General features: G+C 39.5%; 1 protein-coding gene and 2 long non-coding RNA genes across 4 annotated transcripts; all 3 read left to right on the top strand.

Annotated features, from left to right (window-relative positions):
• Nucleotides 1-212: 212 nt before the first annotated feature.
• Nucleotides 213-2,700, top strand: LOC117487895. 2 transcript variants are annotated; one of them, XR_004556456.1, is made up of 4 exons: nucleotides 213-424; nucleotides 1,885-1,932; nucleotides 2,255-2,410; nucleotides 2,604-2,700. It is a non-coding gene; the product is annotated as an uncharacterized LOC117487895 (long non-coding RNA). The 2 variants fall into 2 exon arrangements; XR_004556455.1 differs by lacking the exon at nucleotides 213-424 and having other exon boundaries at nucleotides 1,708-1,932.
• Nucleotides 2,701-5,969: 3,269 nt separating this feature from the next.
• On the top strand, nucleotides 5,970-7,590 carry LOC117487819. Its single transcript, XM_034136536.1, has 6 exons — nucleotides 5,970-6,023; nucleotides 6,252-6,459; nucleotides 6,652-6,821; nucleotides 6,912-7,010; nucleotides 7,196-7,428; nucleotides 7,516-7,590. The coding sequence occupies exons 2-6, from the start codon at nucleotides 6,260-6,262 to the stop codon at nucleotides 7,588-7,590; spliced, it is 777 nt and encodes a 258-aa protein (XP_033992427.1). The 5' UTR covers nucleotides 5,970-6,023; nucleotides 6,252-6,259.
• Nucleotides 7,591-9,393: 1,803 nt separating this feature from the next.
• Nucleotides 9,394-11,414, top strand: LOC117487894. The gene is made up of 4 exons (XR_004556454.1): nucleotides 9,394-9,484; nucleotides 9,611-9,763; nucleotides 10,032-10,231; nucleotides 10,400-11,414. It is a non-coding gene; the product is annotated as an uncharacterized LOC117487894 (long non-coding RNA).
• The last annotated feature ends 5,622 nt before the right edge of the window (nucleotides 11,415-17,036 follow it).

The following is a 17,036-nucleotide window of genomic DNA, read 5'->3' as shown; positions in this document are numbered from 1 at the left end:
GGCTACATACTTCGGTGTTAAAGTGTGAGTTATACGTTATCTTAATCGCTTTTGTTTTACACATGACAGTACTAACGCTGCCGAGTGGACATTTAACATACACTCTTAGAAATGAAATATGGATGTTGTTTGCATTAATTGCTTTTTTTATATTGAAACTACTAAGTAAATGCACTTTTTACAATTAAATCAAGAGATTTTAATTGCATTTATGTAAAAGTTCAAAGTTTTGGGATTACATTACCATGTTGTGTTGTATTTAAATGGTAAAGTTATTTAAAACGCACTGATTGTCCCAAAGTGCTTGCCGTACTTTCTCAGCACATGCGCTGTAAGACCGGGGACATGTGTCATTTGAATCCTGTGACTGTGAGATGACAGAACCGCATTTTTTCCCTTTCCTGTGCCATCCTGCGATGTTATGGTAAGTTTCTTAAATATTAACATATATTAAACACAAACGGTCCCTGAAATACAAAAGTTGATGTGTATTTTTGATTTCCCTGCTACCAACTGTATACGTTGATAGATTTGAAAAGCGGTGCAGCCTAGCTAACAGCTAGCTAACAGCTAGCTTAACGGTCACTTTTTAATTATGTTCCCTTGCACTTAAAAGTGTTAGAATATGTCACAAAAGAGGTGACATTTCAAGCTTTGTCTGTATAAGTCAATCGTTATGTATTTAATGATTTTAGCTTGATGTGGTTATAATAGTAATGTTAGCTCTTACCAAAAGTAAGTGGACACGTTTTTTCCCTCCTTTTTTTTTAATTTTTTTTTAAAAATGTGCTTGATTTAAAGATTTGAGAGCCTGGTTGCAAACATCTCCAGTGCCAAAAAGGTCATAGTCGGTTAAGGTCTTCTAAGTCTATTAAAAATAACTTCATCAAGTGTAACCCCTGAGGGAGGTTTTTTTGTTCAATTGTAAAGCTTATTTGGAAGAAATAAAAATCCCATCTGTGCACTGTACTGTTGCGTCAGGCGGAGCCGTGCCTGGTCGTTACGTTAATTATGTCGGCCAGGAATATCAAAGTGTGAATTATTTAAAGCATGTACAGGAACACACTCAACAAGCACATCTTCCATTAAGACAGCTCTTAAATAGACACGTAATTCACCCGAAAACGTGTTTCTTTATAATAATCAGAGAGAGAGAGCAAGATTAAATAGTGGCAGGTACTTCAGCCGCAGATGCCACTATTTGCTGAGACAACTGCGGCTGCTGAAGGGGTGTTACTCTGGGTGCCGAGCCAAGCGAATGTGTGTGGCAGTTGCCACTTACCTGCCGTGGCAACTGCTTGTGTTTAAACAGTTATTTATCGTGGAAAAGTATTTCCATGTTCTGCTACTCTGTAATTCTACTCAATTACATTTCAGTGGGAAATATTGTACTTTTACAACACTACATTTATTTGACACTTGTAGTTACCTTTTTAGATAATGTTTATATTCATATACATGTACTACTAATTTACTCAGTTCTTTCCAAAATATGCTCTATATTAACAAATCACAACATTAAAAAATCTTGTATATATGTAGATTTTTTATTATAAGAACATTCATTTTTATTCTATGATGCAACCCTTTTACAAAAGGCTTTCTGCACAAAGTACTTTTTCTTTTGATACTTTATTATATTTGGCTAATAACACTTTGGAACTTTACCTTAAGTATTATTTTGAATTTGGGACTATAGCAAGTAATGGAGTATTTATACTTTTACTTTAGTACAGGATCTGAGTACTTTTTCCACCACTGCTTAAGATCCAGTAATGGGTTGCTATATCCTGCACCTCACACCCTGAATTATGTTAATGGCTGCAATAATAGTTGTTATTTACAATACATTTGGATCATTAACACATTTCTCTTTTTCTCTAGGTTTTGAATGTGGAGATGCAAACAGTGTACTGAGACTCAATCTACAAGGTACCAATTACTGAAGCACTATAAATTAAAACACGGCCATTTTGGTCAGAGACACCCATATCCATGCACATACTATGAATGCCCATGCTCTTTCAAAACATGGAATGCTCTTAAAACACATTTAAGTAGATGTCATGTTGAATCTTTACCTGTATTAAGTGCAGAGCTATTTTAATAGATGCACATGTATAAGAAAAGAACCTCAGCTGAAATTCTTTGTTTGGTTTACACCAGTAGATGTCCTGTCCTTTCTGCTATGACACTTGATGGATATTATTAGCTTTAAACAAAACATTTGAACCTGTATCACAATGTGTTGCAGGTAAACGCAGAATTCACCCGCATCACCACCGTTCCGCTGCTGCCTACCTTCATGTCTCAACTGGATCGCCATTCGTCTCAGTTGATGAAGGTTTTCAAAAAGAAGGGGGGAACAGCAGGACGCAATTTGGGCCTGATCATGGCAGCCATGGACAAGGTATGTAGTTGTAATAAATTGTGTAGTTTGGGCAGTGCAACACCATATTCTCTTTATCTCTCTCTCTTGTTGTCCCTCTCATATAAATATATTTTAACCTCTCTGACCCCCTTTCTTTGACTTGCCAAAAATCAGCACACAAGCATAATCAGTATTCTTGTGTGAAGATTTTGAAAATGTGTTTGTCCCTCAGGATCCCACAGTTGAAACACGACGGGACTGTGTCCTTAAAGCGCTCTGCGTCTACTTGAATGAAAGTTCCGAGAGCTTCATAAAGGAATATTTGGTAAGTTGAAACATAGCCAAACACAGATATATATATATATATATATATATACACCTGAACATCAGCAGGAGAGGACTCTTTAAAGTAGAGACACTACATACTGATATACACCTGAACATCAGCAGGAGAGGACTCTTTAAAGTAGAGACACTACATACTGATATACTCCTGAACATCAGCAGGAGAGGACTCTTTAAAGTAGAGACACTACATACTGATATACACCTGAAGATCAGCAGGAGAGGACTCTTTAAAGTAGAGACACTACATACTGATATACACCTGAAGATCAGCAGGAGAGGACTCTTTAAAGTAGAGACACTACATACTGATATACACCTGAAGATCAGCAGGAGAGGACTCTTTAAAGTAGAGACACTCCATACTAATTTGAACCTGAACATTTGCATAATATGTCCTCTTTAAATAAAAATAATTGAATTTGTTTTTTATTCAAAGTATTTGCTGCTACTTTGGTTATATTGTTCATGTACATTTACAACTACATGTATTTATTTACAATGGATCCAATAAAAGGATTTGCTCATTTGTTTCATATTATAAAATGATGTGTGTCAGGGTTCTCATACTGATAATCATGAATACTATGTTCTAATCCCACTTTAGGATGTTGAATTTGCAACAACCCAAATGGAGCCAATGGTATTGGGACTCTATCTCGTGAAACACGAAGGAGCAGAACCCGGGCGTCATCATCGAGGGTGTTGGAGTGCTGCGAGAGCTGAAATACTTGGCAAATGGATGGGCAGTATTGCTTGGACTGATTTACAGCCTCAATCTGAGCTACCCCAAGGACCTGAAACATACATTTGAATTCATTCAAAAAGTATTGATGGGGTTGGATGGCAACAGACTGTCAACCAAGGTGCAGGTTCTGAAAAACAGATTACAAGAGTAATCCCAAGGACAAAATACTGTGACAGAGATAACGTCCAGTTCATTTCCATCTCGGTACATTCTCTCACACACACACACCACACACACACACACACACACACACACACACACACACACACACACACACACACACACACACACACACACAGAGAGACACAGAGACACACACAGACACACACCACACACAGAGAGACACACCACACACACAGACACTCACAATTGTATTTCTGCTTTTGAAAGTTCAAGACATATGTTCATGTGTATAACAGAGGCAAAGATCTACTGTAACACATTATGTGCTTGAGCAATATTATGTGATGCGTGAAGTGTTTGGAAAGACATAAAAACACCATACTTCATAGTAAAGTTGCATTTTATAAAATGTTCAGATAATAAGTCATTATTGTAGCTTTTCAGCCCACATGTTAACTTCTTGAGTCACTCGTGTTTCTCATCACTGTCAAGTTCAGCAGCTGTCGTGGGTTTTTTACGCAAAGAGCTTTAAAATTCTAATATGTGCACCTACCACAAATGGACTGTTGGAGTTAAGTGTTTTTTTGTTGTTGAATTGTTGTGGCAATTCAGATGGTTGTTTGCAAAATGCAATGTTATAAGTGTAAAATGAACATTTAAAATAAAGTGAGCGGAATACAAATTACTGAGTTGGAGTCATTTTAATTACTTATATTGATAGAGCAATTTGGATTAAATGATGTTAAGTGCAAATAACACAATCCTACAACATAAATGGAACTAATTTGTGTTAAGTAATTACAACCTAACTGTGTTAGGTAAATCAGTGCAAACTTTAAGTAAATACAACATAATTGTGTTAAGTAAAAACAACAATTTAAGTAAATTCAACATAACTGTGTTAAGCAAATACAACATAACTGTATGATGTAGCATTTAATTAAGATGCTTTGGTAAGATTTACTTAAATGCAAGAAGTAAATATTAGTTTACTAGTCTGTTTCCTATTTACTTAGCCTTGTTACGTGCAGCCGGTTGACATAACTAGATTAAGTAAATCTAACATATCATTTCTTTGAGTGTATGTTTGGGGGGAGGGGCATAGTCCATGTGCTTGTTCCGCGTCTGAAACAGGAAACACGTACATGAACTCACTCAGTCTGTCTAAAGTAGTTAAACCGTCACAATGTGCATTTAAAAAAGCTAGTTTCACTACATAATTCACTTTTTCTGTTCTCTCCTGCAGCTCCTGTACCCACACCACAAACCCATACACTGATCTACACCATCATAAAACCAACGGCACTTTTAAGAGCCAAACTCAACCTATCTCTCTGTCTATCTACCTAGCTTTCTTATAGTTATTGTCTCTATCTTTTTCTATCATTCATTATCTATTTCTTCATCTATCTATCTCAATCTTACAATCTGTCTCACTATCTCTGTCTGTCTCATACAGCAGCTGTTTGTTTGCATATCTGTGCTGGCTGTCTGTCTGTCTGGCTGGCTGGCTGGCTGGCTGGCTGGCTGTGTTGCAATGGCAACAAAACACAACCCAGACCCCAATAATCCCACATCCAAAGAAGGGAAACGCATGGCTCTTGAGCTGAAGCATGAACACATGCTAGCTGAAGCTAAGGTTGGTGTTTTAATCCATATGATCTCATTCATTTCCTACTTGAATGTGGCACTATCTCTTATCCAAAAAATGCTGAACAGGCCAAGAGTAACTGGATTTTGGATCAATGTATAGGGCCTTTGCAAAACAGTTCATCATTACAACATGGGGGGCAGAGGCTTACTAAATAAAGCTTGTTCAACTTGTTTTACTTCATTAGTTGGATATGGTAGGAAAAACTTGAAGCAAAAATGTTCTTCAAGTGAATGAATTTCCTTTTATTTGTCCACTGTCATATGGTATCAGTTTATCAGCAACATCAACCTTACATGAGTTGTTACTTGGTCACAGAAAGCAGCTGAGGAGAGGAAACGGGCACGCTCTGTAGGAGACACTTTACAGTCCCCTAAAAGGGGCTGTGTAGGACGTGGCAAGCCAAGAGGGAGGCGTGGAGGGCTACGCCAAGGCTCAGCTACAGGTTGAAATCCCAATTATTTTACATTTTTATGAATTTACTAAGTAAATGGTTGGAAAATCTAATTAAAACACAGTAATTGCTTGTTGAGGGTCTACAATAATTCCAATATATAAACGCATAGTGACACTCCAGTCGGAGACATTCCCACTGTGGTGTCATAAGAAGTATGCTTTATTTAATTTCACAAGCTTTTAAACAATAGGTAGATAATACAAATCATCAGTTATCTGTTGTTAACCCTCTGTGTGATGTTTTACAGTCACATCCCCCCTGACTGAGGGCTTCCAGTCATCCAGTGTGGAGGTTCTGCGTACTGAACCTTCAGCACAACATGAATTTGGTAAATCACAAAAATGGCTTTAAGTTTAAAACTAAAATCAATTTTTAAATAAATTGTGTTAGTGAGAGAAAATAACCTTATACACAACTGACAGTTCAGGACTCGAACGAGGAATAATTCAGTAAAGATATTGGCCAGTTCCATACTGAGCAAAGAAATGATCCTTGATTTTTAGTGTTCATCTTAAATATAGTCATTTACAGTTAAAGTTTCCCATTCTGTTCACAGAAAAGAATATGGAGAGACTCTCTGACATTCTTTCCTCATGTCCTCCTCCTGAGCCTCAAAGAAGCTCTGCCTCATCCTGGTCTTTTCGGCAGCAGAAAGCCTCAGAGCGCTGGAAAGAAGCGAGACCACACCACCTACAATGCCTTCTAGAAAAAGAGGCTGTTGGTCATCCCCTGTGTGGCCTCTGCCACGAGCCGGCTGTTATTAGGTGAGATAACATTTACCTTTATTTAAATTACTTTACCTAATTGTAATTTTTCAGTATTAATGCTCAGTGCTCTGCTATTTCAGCTAGCATGCATGACTTTTGGGATGTTAGAAAACTGGATACCTAGAGAAAACCCACATGAAAATGAAAGTAATTCTAGGATATTATAATCATTTTGTATTTCCTCCCAAGGTGTAGAGAGTGTCTCCCCGAGGAGTGGTTCTGTGGAGACTGTGATGTACTTCATCACAAGAAACAGCCACTCCACAACAGGGACAGTTTAATTAATGGGTTTTTTAAACCAATTAGTCCAACAACGTGTGTTGTTAGAGTGGAAGGTGGATATGACACCCATGACCAAGGTATGCTCTCTCAAACTTGCATTTTGATGTTCACATGTCTCTTCGGCCAGCAGATAATGGTAATTAGTGCTTTTTTTTTTTTTTTGACAGCTTGCATATTGCCAACTGTGAAGGCACCCAACTGCTCCTGTAAAGGCAAAAACTTCACTGTGGTACCAGGCAAACCAGTGATTTTAATTACCATCAATGGTAAACAAATATATATATATATTTGGATTTCTATTGAATTGTTGTTATATTTTTACTGTTGTGGGCTGAGGCATTGTGCTTCCAATTGGAGTAAAACCTTCATGTAATATCTGTTAATCTTTGACTATTTGTAGATGGAACTGTTGTAAAATGTGTCTTAATTATGTTTATTTACTTGTTCCAAGGGCGTTATGACTTGCATCTGCCACTATATGTCTGTCAAACTTGCCAGCAGCAGTGGACCCCCGACTTGAAAGTCCTCCTTAAGAGTGGATACTGGCCAGCTTCGGTCAGTATTTCCACACTTTACACCTTGGACCTCATGAGCTCCTTTGAAGAGCTCAAGGTCATCTCTCCGGGATTCTCCAGACAGGCCTTTGCAAAGCTGCTGGAGCATCGCACAAAGTGTGGAGGAAGAGTAAGTATAAATATTCGTTACCATATTATACATTATAACATTTCCGTAAATAGACAAAATCACAGCAATTATGTAATTATCTTCCAGTCTGGACCTGTCAACGGAGATGCACTGCAGCGCAGCTTTCTGGAGTTCTCCTATGCCTCGTATGAGGAAGACTAGCTCTGCTGTGGTGCTCCTTTCATCTGCCCTGCCTGCACGCCGGAGATGTTGGCTGTTTCTGCCGATGGAAACAGGAAGCTCTATCGCTTTCGGCGAAGTGGAAGGTGCTGTTTTTACAATGTTGTTATTTAACTTTTTTGATTACTGTTTATATTTCATGGATATATTTGCTAATCTTTTTTTCCTTAGTTCTGATGGCAGCGCCTTTTTTAATGGGCTCTTTGTAGCAGAAGACAGCGCGGTGGCTGCATTTGTCGACAAAATACAGAGATCACTAAAAAATGCAAGTTTTTATTCGTCATTTTACCTTATAGGTATATCACAAAAATAGCCATGTATATCCGACCTAGACTTTCTTCAAATTCAGCTACTTCTCCTTACCATCTACTCCAAAATCAGATAATTAGAACAAATGGTGTAGATTGTGATTCCATTGCTTTTAACTGATTTGTCATGATGTAATGTGTGTCTTAGACCCAGGGAAGAGGCACATGTGGGGACTCCCAGTGGACAGCAGCGAGGGAGACGTCAAGGAGGGCTTCTAAGCTGGATGAAGAAGGGATGGAGGTGGCTGTATGTCGCCATGGGTTTCTTTTGAAGGCCTTAAATATGTACAGGGGGGAGATATTCGCCTACCCCCTGTATCTTCAAAAGGAACTCATGCCAGCCAAAGCCAAGTTCTTCGCCATGGATGTGGCTTGCAAGTACTGGCCGTACATGGAGAAAGCTGCAAGTGTCCTTCCTGCTCTCCAGGAGCTGACCACCATGAAGCCATTCCTCAGTGTAATGCATGCTCGAGCCCATGCTACCAAATGCGAGGTATGTGAAATATTTTTGTATCGCGTACATTTATATTTTTTATATTTATAATACTGAAGTAGTAAATATCTAAGATATACTGTTTAGTATAGTAGTATGTAGCCTCTTTGCACAACAATTCCAGCAACCTTTTACCATCAGATTATATGGAGTGGGAAGAACCAGGAGGGAGCAGGGATGACCGCCGGGGAAGAGGTGGAGCAGGTCAACAGCTACCTGTCCCGTTGTGCCCTGACAACCAAATACATGTCCAAAGCAGGTGAGTGGAAGGTTTTGCCCTATTATTGCATACTTTTTTAGATGACACATCATAACCTCATTATTGCTTTCAAAAGCACGACTGGACATGCTCACAGTGCATGCTATGGGATGGAACAGGAAAAAAGGTGACTCCCTTCATCAGGCACTTTCCACAAGATATGTGAAGGTGAGCCTCCTATTAAAGGTGTTGTGTCCTTTGTCATTTGCACATGGCTTGTTGTTAATCATAGCAAGTTTTAATCTTGATAAATGTCCATCGTCTACTGTTTATCAGACTAGTAAGAGGCTCCTGGAAGAGACTGCAAGTCTTGAGGAACTCAAGACGGAGCTACATTGTGTCTCAGATGACATGGTGTCGACGTGAAGGAATGGGCATCTGGTAAGCACGACGAGAAAACACCAGCTACATATCATTGTCCATGACTGTTTGAATTTACAGATTTGATCCTAAAGAGCAGCCAATGATATAAGGCTGATTTTTCATGCCACGTAATGGGACCCTCACTGGATTTCAGTAGACGGGGACATAATCTTCAAGCAATAGCAAGCCAACTATGTGTCCATGTTTATCTCTGATATGTTCCAGTTTCCATAGTTGTACCATCAATTTGTGTTAAAAGGTGTTACACAACTTTGTTTCTCAAAACCGTTACGTGTTGTGTAACAGTACATTTTACTGCCACTATTATTTCTACAGGAACATCAGAAACATCAGGTACTTCTGAAGACATCCTTCAAACAGCACTGCAGCAAAGCATTGAGGGGCTTTACCTAAGTGTGAGGCAGCGGAAGCAATCCCATTACAGACAGAATGGTATAACAATATAATGTTTTAGGTTGCAGATTCAACCTACTGAATTACATGTTTGGAGTTTTAAACATATTGTTATGCTATAATGAAAATGTGACTCATGTATACATAACTGTGATTGGATTTTAGCTAACTTTACAGCCAAGAAAAAGATACTGGATCAAGTGATGCTTACACGGAGACTGCAAGAGGAGAAAGGCATCCTATTGTTGGAGATGGCGCAGCATTGCACATGGTTGCAGAACATGGCAGTTGCTCTAAAAAATAAGGTGGCTGAGGAAGGTAAGTTGAAAGCAAAACTTAACCTACCTTGTAAAGTATGAGTTTTAAAGGAAAAAAGTCAGCCCAAATCATTCTTGGTCACAGAAATTGGATGGAGTATAATGGCCTTTGCCCATTTGACCCGGCCATTTTACATAATGAAGTCCCTTGACAGTGACAATCATCTTTATGTACATGGGAGAGAATATACTCCATTGAAGTGCTCTGGCCTCGTGAAGCAATCTTACTTTATAGTATGTCCATATAACAATATTTTGTGTATTTTCAGATGTAGACAAGGGGAATGTAGGACTTGGGTGCACCCTAAGAAGGAAGCATGCTGAGGCGTCGGAGAGGTTGCAGGTGGTACTGCAGCAGTACAAGACTGCTTTAGGTCCTGATGCTTCTTTCCTTCAACATGAAGAGGAAAGTCAAAGTGGCCTAAGCAGTCCAGACACCAGTGAGGATGAAGAAGGAAACATCATTTAGGTAATTTACTTAGGAATTAATGTACAGTATCTTTGTTGATTTAGCCTCAACCTAGACATGTTGCTGTTACTTTTGTATTCATTAATGCTAAACATACATTGTGTATTCAAAAACCTCAAATTTGGGTTCTGATCTGCCCCTCTTTTTTGTTTCTCTGTATTTCCCCAGATTGCTGCTGCTCTCAAGCACGAATATCCGCCAAGACTTGATGTGCTATCAGAAATGTAAATACTTTACTGACTTTATATTTAGAGATTGTATTCATACTCCTCAATGGAAGATCACCCTTGAATATGTTGACCATATGACTTTTCCCTATGCCGCAGCATCAGGCCAAACATTTCACTTGTACACAACTTAAATGTTATTGAACAAAATGCTCAGCGTCCCTGGAATGCATCCTGAGCAATGAACCATTCACTTTTGATCCTTTTTGAAACACACATGTCCAAGTATATCTTGCTGGTTACCAAACAACTTAGTGAGCACATCATTGTCCAAGAGCAGGAGGTCTTTCCCTTTTTTCCCAGAACGGGATGCCTATGCATTATTATTTTCGATCTCTTATAGGATTTACCTGTCATTAACTTTATATGACTGCACCTGTTACACTGCAGGCCAATAACAGCTTTGCTCTAATTGTTCATTTTTGTTTCTTTTGCGTTACTTGCTTTTATTGCTTTGTCAGTTATATTTCCTTTTTGATCTCCAGCTATTAACCTGATTGATTGAAGTACTTCAATCAACATGTACAATGCACAGTCTTTTAGGATGTATAATTAGGGACATTGAGATAAACAACAAATAGTTTATTTGGTGAATCACCTCATTGTTGTTCTCAAAACCAAATAATACATTGTTATAAATTGTTATATTTGATTTACACATAGAATGTATATGTTTAATATACATAGTTAAATCCTAAAAAAATGGTTGTGTTGTATGATTTCTTAATACTGTATGTTATAACCTTTTGCATAACTTGATTTTATGTTCTGTTGTCCATGCTTTTCATGTTAGACTAACCCCAACGCTCTAGAGTCAACATACACCCTTATGGTGGCCTTTTACTTGTATTGTGGTGAAACACATAAGTAAATCATTGCCAGAGAGGACCATTTTATTGTTTTAAAAACAATGTTATTGATGTGGTTGTTTGATGAATAAATATAAATTAAGCATACTTCTGTGGTACTTTTTGTTGTTTACATCACACTGCATTATAATGCGTTTGGAAATAAATTCATTTAGAAGTAACAATATGAGTTAGCACTTGAATATTTTTGTAAAGAGATGATCCTCATCTGGAACACTGGTTGTTAGTTTAAGATAAGATAGAACTTTATTGATCCCAATTTGGGAAATCTTTGCGTTGCAGCAGCATTAAAACACATGGCATTATACAATAAAAAGACAAGAAATAAAGAAGAAAATATACATGTTGAATTTACAAATGAGCAATAACAAGATATAAAGCAAGGTATTATATTTACATAAGTATGTGACAGATGGAATATTAAATATTACACTGAATATGTCAAATGTACTGTGAAGAGAGAAGCTATGGAGCAGAGAGTTCTCTTCCAGCCAGAGGTGATTTGTTGTACAGAGTTATTGCAGTGGGCAGGAATGTTTTCCTGTATCGGTTCCTGTGACAGCGGAGCTGCAGCAGTCTGTTGGAGAAGGAGCTCCTGTCTGTCCAGGTGGAGAGGGGTGGGGTGGGGTTATCTGTCTGTCCAGCTGCAGGTGGAGAGGATGGGTGGGGTTACCCATGATGGAACCAGAATAAGGTTTGTTGGCTTACACGCCTTTCATCGTAGTGGAAAATATTGTCATATGGAATATTTTTGGATAGTTTCACCATTGAAATGCGTTTGATAACACTAGGTGCTCTAGTGCCAAAGTTGTGGCCCTAAAAAAATATCAACTATTCACTTGTATGGCACCCAGAGCTTCCACATTTTAGGGAATATGTTTTTTGATTTAAAATATCATCACTGTCATAAGCAATGGTTTCATTAAAACCCTCCTATTGTCTTTGTTTCCCCCCCCCTTACTTTGGTGTTCGCGGTCAAATTTGACCGGTCCTGTTTTAACTGCTATTACATTAACACAAAAACCGTTAATCATCACCAAATGTAATTTAACACCCTTTCGAACTGTAAATATTGTATCAGACTACTGGTATACATGAACAACTGCAGTAAATATACAAAGAATAGACACTGAACATGTATTGGGTGTGCCGGGGGGATGGGCACATAAGAGCGGGAAATGTTTCAAATTGGTGTGTGTGTGTGTGTGTGTGTTTGATCTGATCCGGATGGTTACTAATTCCTTGTCTTTATGGCGGGAACACCATGGGTGTTTCAAAGTTGACTAAATAATCCAAAGTTCAATGAAAGTGGTGATCAGCAATTTAATATGTTCAAATGTCTACTGTGGAGGATATCATTATGCCTTAATGCAATCGAATGTAAAACAAAAAAGTTATGATTGATGAAAGTAGTAAATCGGTCAAATTTGAACCAAACACAACAGGAGGGTTAAAAGCATAGCTATGCTACACACTGTAGGCTACTGTGCTTAGAATGGACTGTTATTTCATATTAAAAAAAGAAACTATTTTTCTTTTACTTTCTTTTTTACAAGTGTGCATGCGCTACAGTCGTGCTGCCATAAAAGACCCCCTGATCACCTCGCAGCTGTCCAGCATGAAATGAGGTCATATGAGGTCATATATGAGGCGGCTGTTGTTGGGGAATTACTTTAACTTGAATTTGATTTGTATTTCTTTGCTGGATTATTGACCTCTTCTCTCCCTGAGAGGAACAGGCAGCAGCCCCAGGGCTGTCACACGGTTCTGTACAATATGTAAACTCTCCCTCCGTCTCTTTCGGGCCTATAACAGCGATGCCCAGGAAACCATGGAAATAAGCCTCCATTCATGTTGGTTACATGTACACTCTTGCTGATGTTAAGTACAATCTATGGCTTCTTCTTGCCTGACCAGACCTCTCTCTAGGTCGTCCTCAGACGAGCCCTCCATCGTCGCTTCCAGTCATCCCGGTTCTCCATACATCTGGCCAGTTCATTGGTACTTTGTGCTCCTGCATCATTCTTGAGTACGTCCAGGCAGACCCGGCGGCAGACATACATCTGTGGGCGGGCATTTGATTTACCAGGGCGGGCCGACCCCCAGGCCCCACCCCATTTTAACGTAACATATGTGCATATATAGTTGCAGACAGATTTAGGCGTTATTTTTGTGCACGCAATGAAACATTTTGAGCATAGGAAATGTTTCCGCTGCTGCTGCACACTAGTGTTCATCTCGTTGACTAAAACTATGACGAAATATGTTCGTCAACGACCTTTTTTTCCATGACGAAAACGAGACGATGACGAGACGGCACCGACGGCAGTAAACAATAACTGTAACGATATCATCATGCAATATCGTTATCAAAGATAACGTTACATCTCTGATAGTCAGTTTTTCTCCCAGCAGTTCCATTTCCGGTGCTGCGGCTGGGCAGCAGCTGTGTGTCTGTGCCGCGCGCGGCGGCACATTTGAATTACACCGGGCAGAGGCAGAATATGAACTGTCAGGAAGACTCGGGTCTAACTCATGGTCTAACTAACCTTATTTAACAGAAAATAAAATGGCAACAATAGGGCTTGGGAGCAGTGGTCGCACTCGCGTTAACCGAATACCCCCCCGTCAGCGCGAGTGAGTGATAAATTGTGCACTCGACGGGAAATAATGGATTATGACGGAAATGTTACGATCCTGTCCGTCAAAATGACTGACAACGAAAAAGTCTAAAGCCACCACTGCTTGGGAGAAAGAAACAATGTGATATTTGGGCCCATTTTCGCTACATTGAGGCGGAGAAAAAAACCGAATGCATTGTTTTATCAGAAGGGAAGCAATGTGGCCATAACACAGCTGGTAAAAACACCACAAACCTGACCAGATACTCTCTGACTGCAAAGCTGCTTTCTTAATCATTCAGCCTGTGTTTTTCATCAAATAAGGACAAGATATAATCTTATTGTGAAATAAGTTTGACTAAAATGACAAATTATTGGTTTTGGCTTGACTAGTTTGACTGAAATGTTCTATATAATCTGATGACTAAAAAAAGACTCAACAGTTTTCTTTGACTAAAATAAGACTAAAATGCTCAGATTTTTAGTCGACTAAATATTGACTAAATAAAAACAGGATGAAGGTGACTAAATATGACTAAAACTAACAAGGAAATTTAACACAGGACTAAGACTAAAACTAAATTAAAAAATAGCTGACGAAATTAACACTACTGCACACGCTCTCTCTCCCACAAATGTGCCACATAACCAACCATTTGTAACGCTGTGCCAATTTGAGCGAGCACGGGGTGGAGAGGTTGAGCGAGGGAGAGAGGGACTGGAGCAGGAGTTTGAGGGCTTGAGAGTCAATTTCTCTTCAAAATATAATTGATATGCTTGCAAAATATATTTTTCTGTGCTCAAAAATGTTAAATTGCGCGCTCAATAACATTTCCAATGCTCAAAATGTTTCATTGCGTGCTCAGGATAGAGGCACAACAATAGCGCTACTTCAGCACCATGGATGGACAGCGACGCTACACATCAAACAAGCAGAACCAGCATGCAGCTGACTCATATACTCATATATACACCTATGAGTAATACAAAAACCTTTAATTACATTACAGAAAAAAGCTGTGAGAATGTTGCATAATGTACTACCTAAGAACAAACAATTTATTGAGTCAAGGCTGTTAACATTTAAAGATTTAATAGAATATCAGACGGCTTTAGTTATGCAGCAAAAAACAGAATACTGACAGAAAATATACAAATATAATATGCAAATGTATTTTAATTTCAGAGGATGAGCATCAGGAGGAAATTACATGTTAAGCATCAGTTTGCACGTACTACTTTAAAGCAGAGGTGTGTCTCTTGGCGTAAAGAAGTGGAATTAAACAAATAACAAATATATTGGCAAACATACAGTGAAAAGAACACACTGAAAAATACCCAATATTTTGTTCACATTAAAGCTTGAAAACAACAGCTTAGCCTACATCGTGATGTGATTGTTTGCTACTTACACAATGTACTCGGGGTGGGCCTAATAAAGCTGTAGCCGACGTTTCCCAGATGAATGGAACCTCCTCAGCAACATGTCTTTCCACTCATTCTTGCATTTTTTTGTCAGGTCCTTCTCGAAACCAAGTTGGATTAAATTTGCTTTCCGAGTGTGAGACATGCTTCTTCGGTGCTCACTGAAAACGTTTTTCAGTGTGGAAAAAGAGTTCTCACATAAAGCTGTCGAAGCTCCAAAGGTAAGTGAAACCTTAAATGCGGTGAGAACACTTGGCATTGCCTCAAGCGTCGTGTGGAGATGACCAAGTACGTTTTTCAATGTCCATTTCCCATCCTCTGGTGGTGTGAAGCTGTCCACGTGTTTCAGAATCAGCTTTTTGGCCACAATGAACTCAGCATCAACGAGCGTGGTTCCAGTCAGTTTAAGCAAAGGTTCCACTTTTTCGGGCTCCAGGAAGAAGCTGCTTTCCGGGTTGAGTGAAGCAATAGCCTCCATGAATGCGCTGTTTCGCTCTCCAAAGCGGCGCGCAATTTCTCCCGTAACTGCATCAATGCAGCTGTAAAACAGCCGCCGTTGCTCTGTCATCTGGTGGTTTTCTTGTGTTCCCACTCCCACTGTCTCTTCAACAACATAATCCTCCAAAGTTGTGTTAAGAGTTCGCCTTCTCTTGGTGGGACCGGGATGGATAGTATCATCCTCTCTCTCCTGTGCGCACTCACTCCACATCTCCGTGAACACCTTTTCGGTGCGCAGGGCCTCAACACACTCTTTGGCAGTGTTGACAAGCTGTACTGCCGTTTGAAGGTCCATTTCCTCCGACTGCATCATCCTGTTAGCTGGCTCAAGCAGGGACAATATCTTGCATACTATCTGGGTGTGGAATTTAAAGCTTGGCTTTAAAATTCTGCTCAGCAAGCCTGCTGCCTCCATCCTCAAGTCAGCTGGAAATGATGCAGAGTGTTCAACATGTCGGAGTAGTTCAACTATATCCTGAAAAGATTTCAGAATAATCTGAACAGTGGCCAGGTGCCCTGTCCAGCGCTGTTCCAGTAAACGCTTCAGCGTGTTTCCCTGGTAATGTGCAGCAACGGTGGGCTTTCGTGTGAACTTGTAGAGGACATTACAGATGTTGAATAAATCCTCGATGGCTCTCTCACCGGACATGGCGTGAACAACGACCAAGTGCAGCTGGTGGTTGAAGCAGTGCACATATGGGATTTCTCTGCCCAGTTCATCTTGAAGGAGTCTTTGAACCCCACCGTGTCTCCCCGACATAAGACTTGCCCCATCGTATACCTGGCTGAGAATTTTGTCTGTGCTCAGGCCAACTTTGCGTATTTCATCAATGAGTGTCTGTGTGAGGGTTTTTGCATCACCTGCAACTGCTGTGGCGATTGTCAAGAGCCTTTCTTTTATGACATAGTTCTCATCAACAAAACGCAGTACAATTGAAATGTTTTCACAGCCTGTTGGGTCTCGGGTTCCATCCATTTTGACAGTGTAAAAGGAGTCGCCTATTTCCTCAACAATATGCTCCGTTACGACTTTGCTCATCAGGTCAATTATGCCGTTTTGTATATCATGGCTTATGTAGGTAGCATTTTTGGGAATGGTGGGGGCAATTTTCGCGAGTTCTGGGTCCTTTTCGATGGTATACTCAAACAATGACAAAAATAACCC

This window comes from Trematomus bernacchii, unplaced genomic scaffold (genome assembly GCF_902827165.1).
Source record: "Trematomus bernacchii unplaced genomic scaffold, fTreBer1.1, whole genome shotgun sequence".
Lineage (NCBI taxonomy): Eukaryota > Metazoa > Chordata > Actinopteri > Perciformes > Nototheniidae > Trematomus > Trematomus bernacchii.
Note: the sequence above shows the minus strand (reverse complement) of the source record. Positions and strands in the feature narration are given on the sequence as shown.

Excerpts from the sequence above, each read along its gene's own strand:
- LOC117487819 (XM_034136536.1), top strand. The coding sequence starts at position 6,260 with ATGGAGAGACTCTCTGACATTCTTTCCTCATGTCCTCCTCCTGAGCCT. Across the intron at positions 6,460-6,651 it reads CACGAGCCGGCTGTTATTAG|GTGTAGAGAGTGTCTCCCCG; the intron begins GTGAGATAACAT and ends TTTCCTCCCAAG. Across the intron at positions 7,429-7,515 it reads GCACAAAGTGTGGAGGAAGA|TCTGGACCTGTCAACGGAGA; the intron begins GTAAGTATAAAT and ends ATTATCTTCCAG.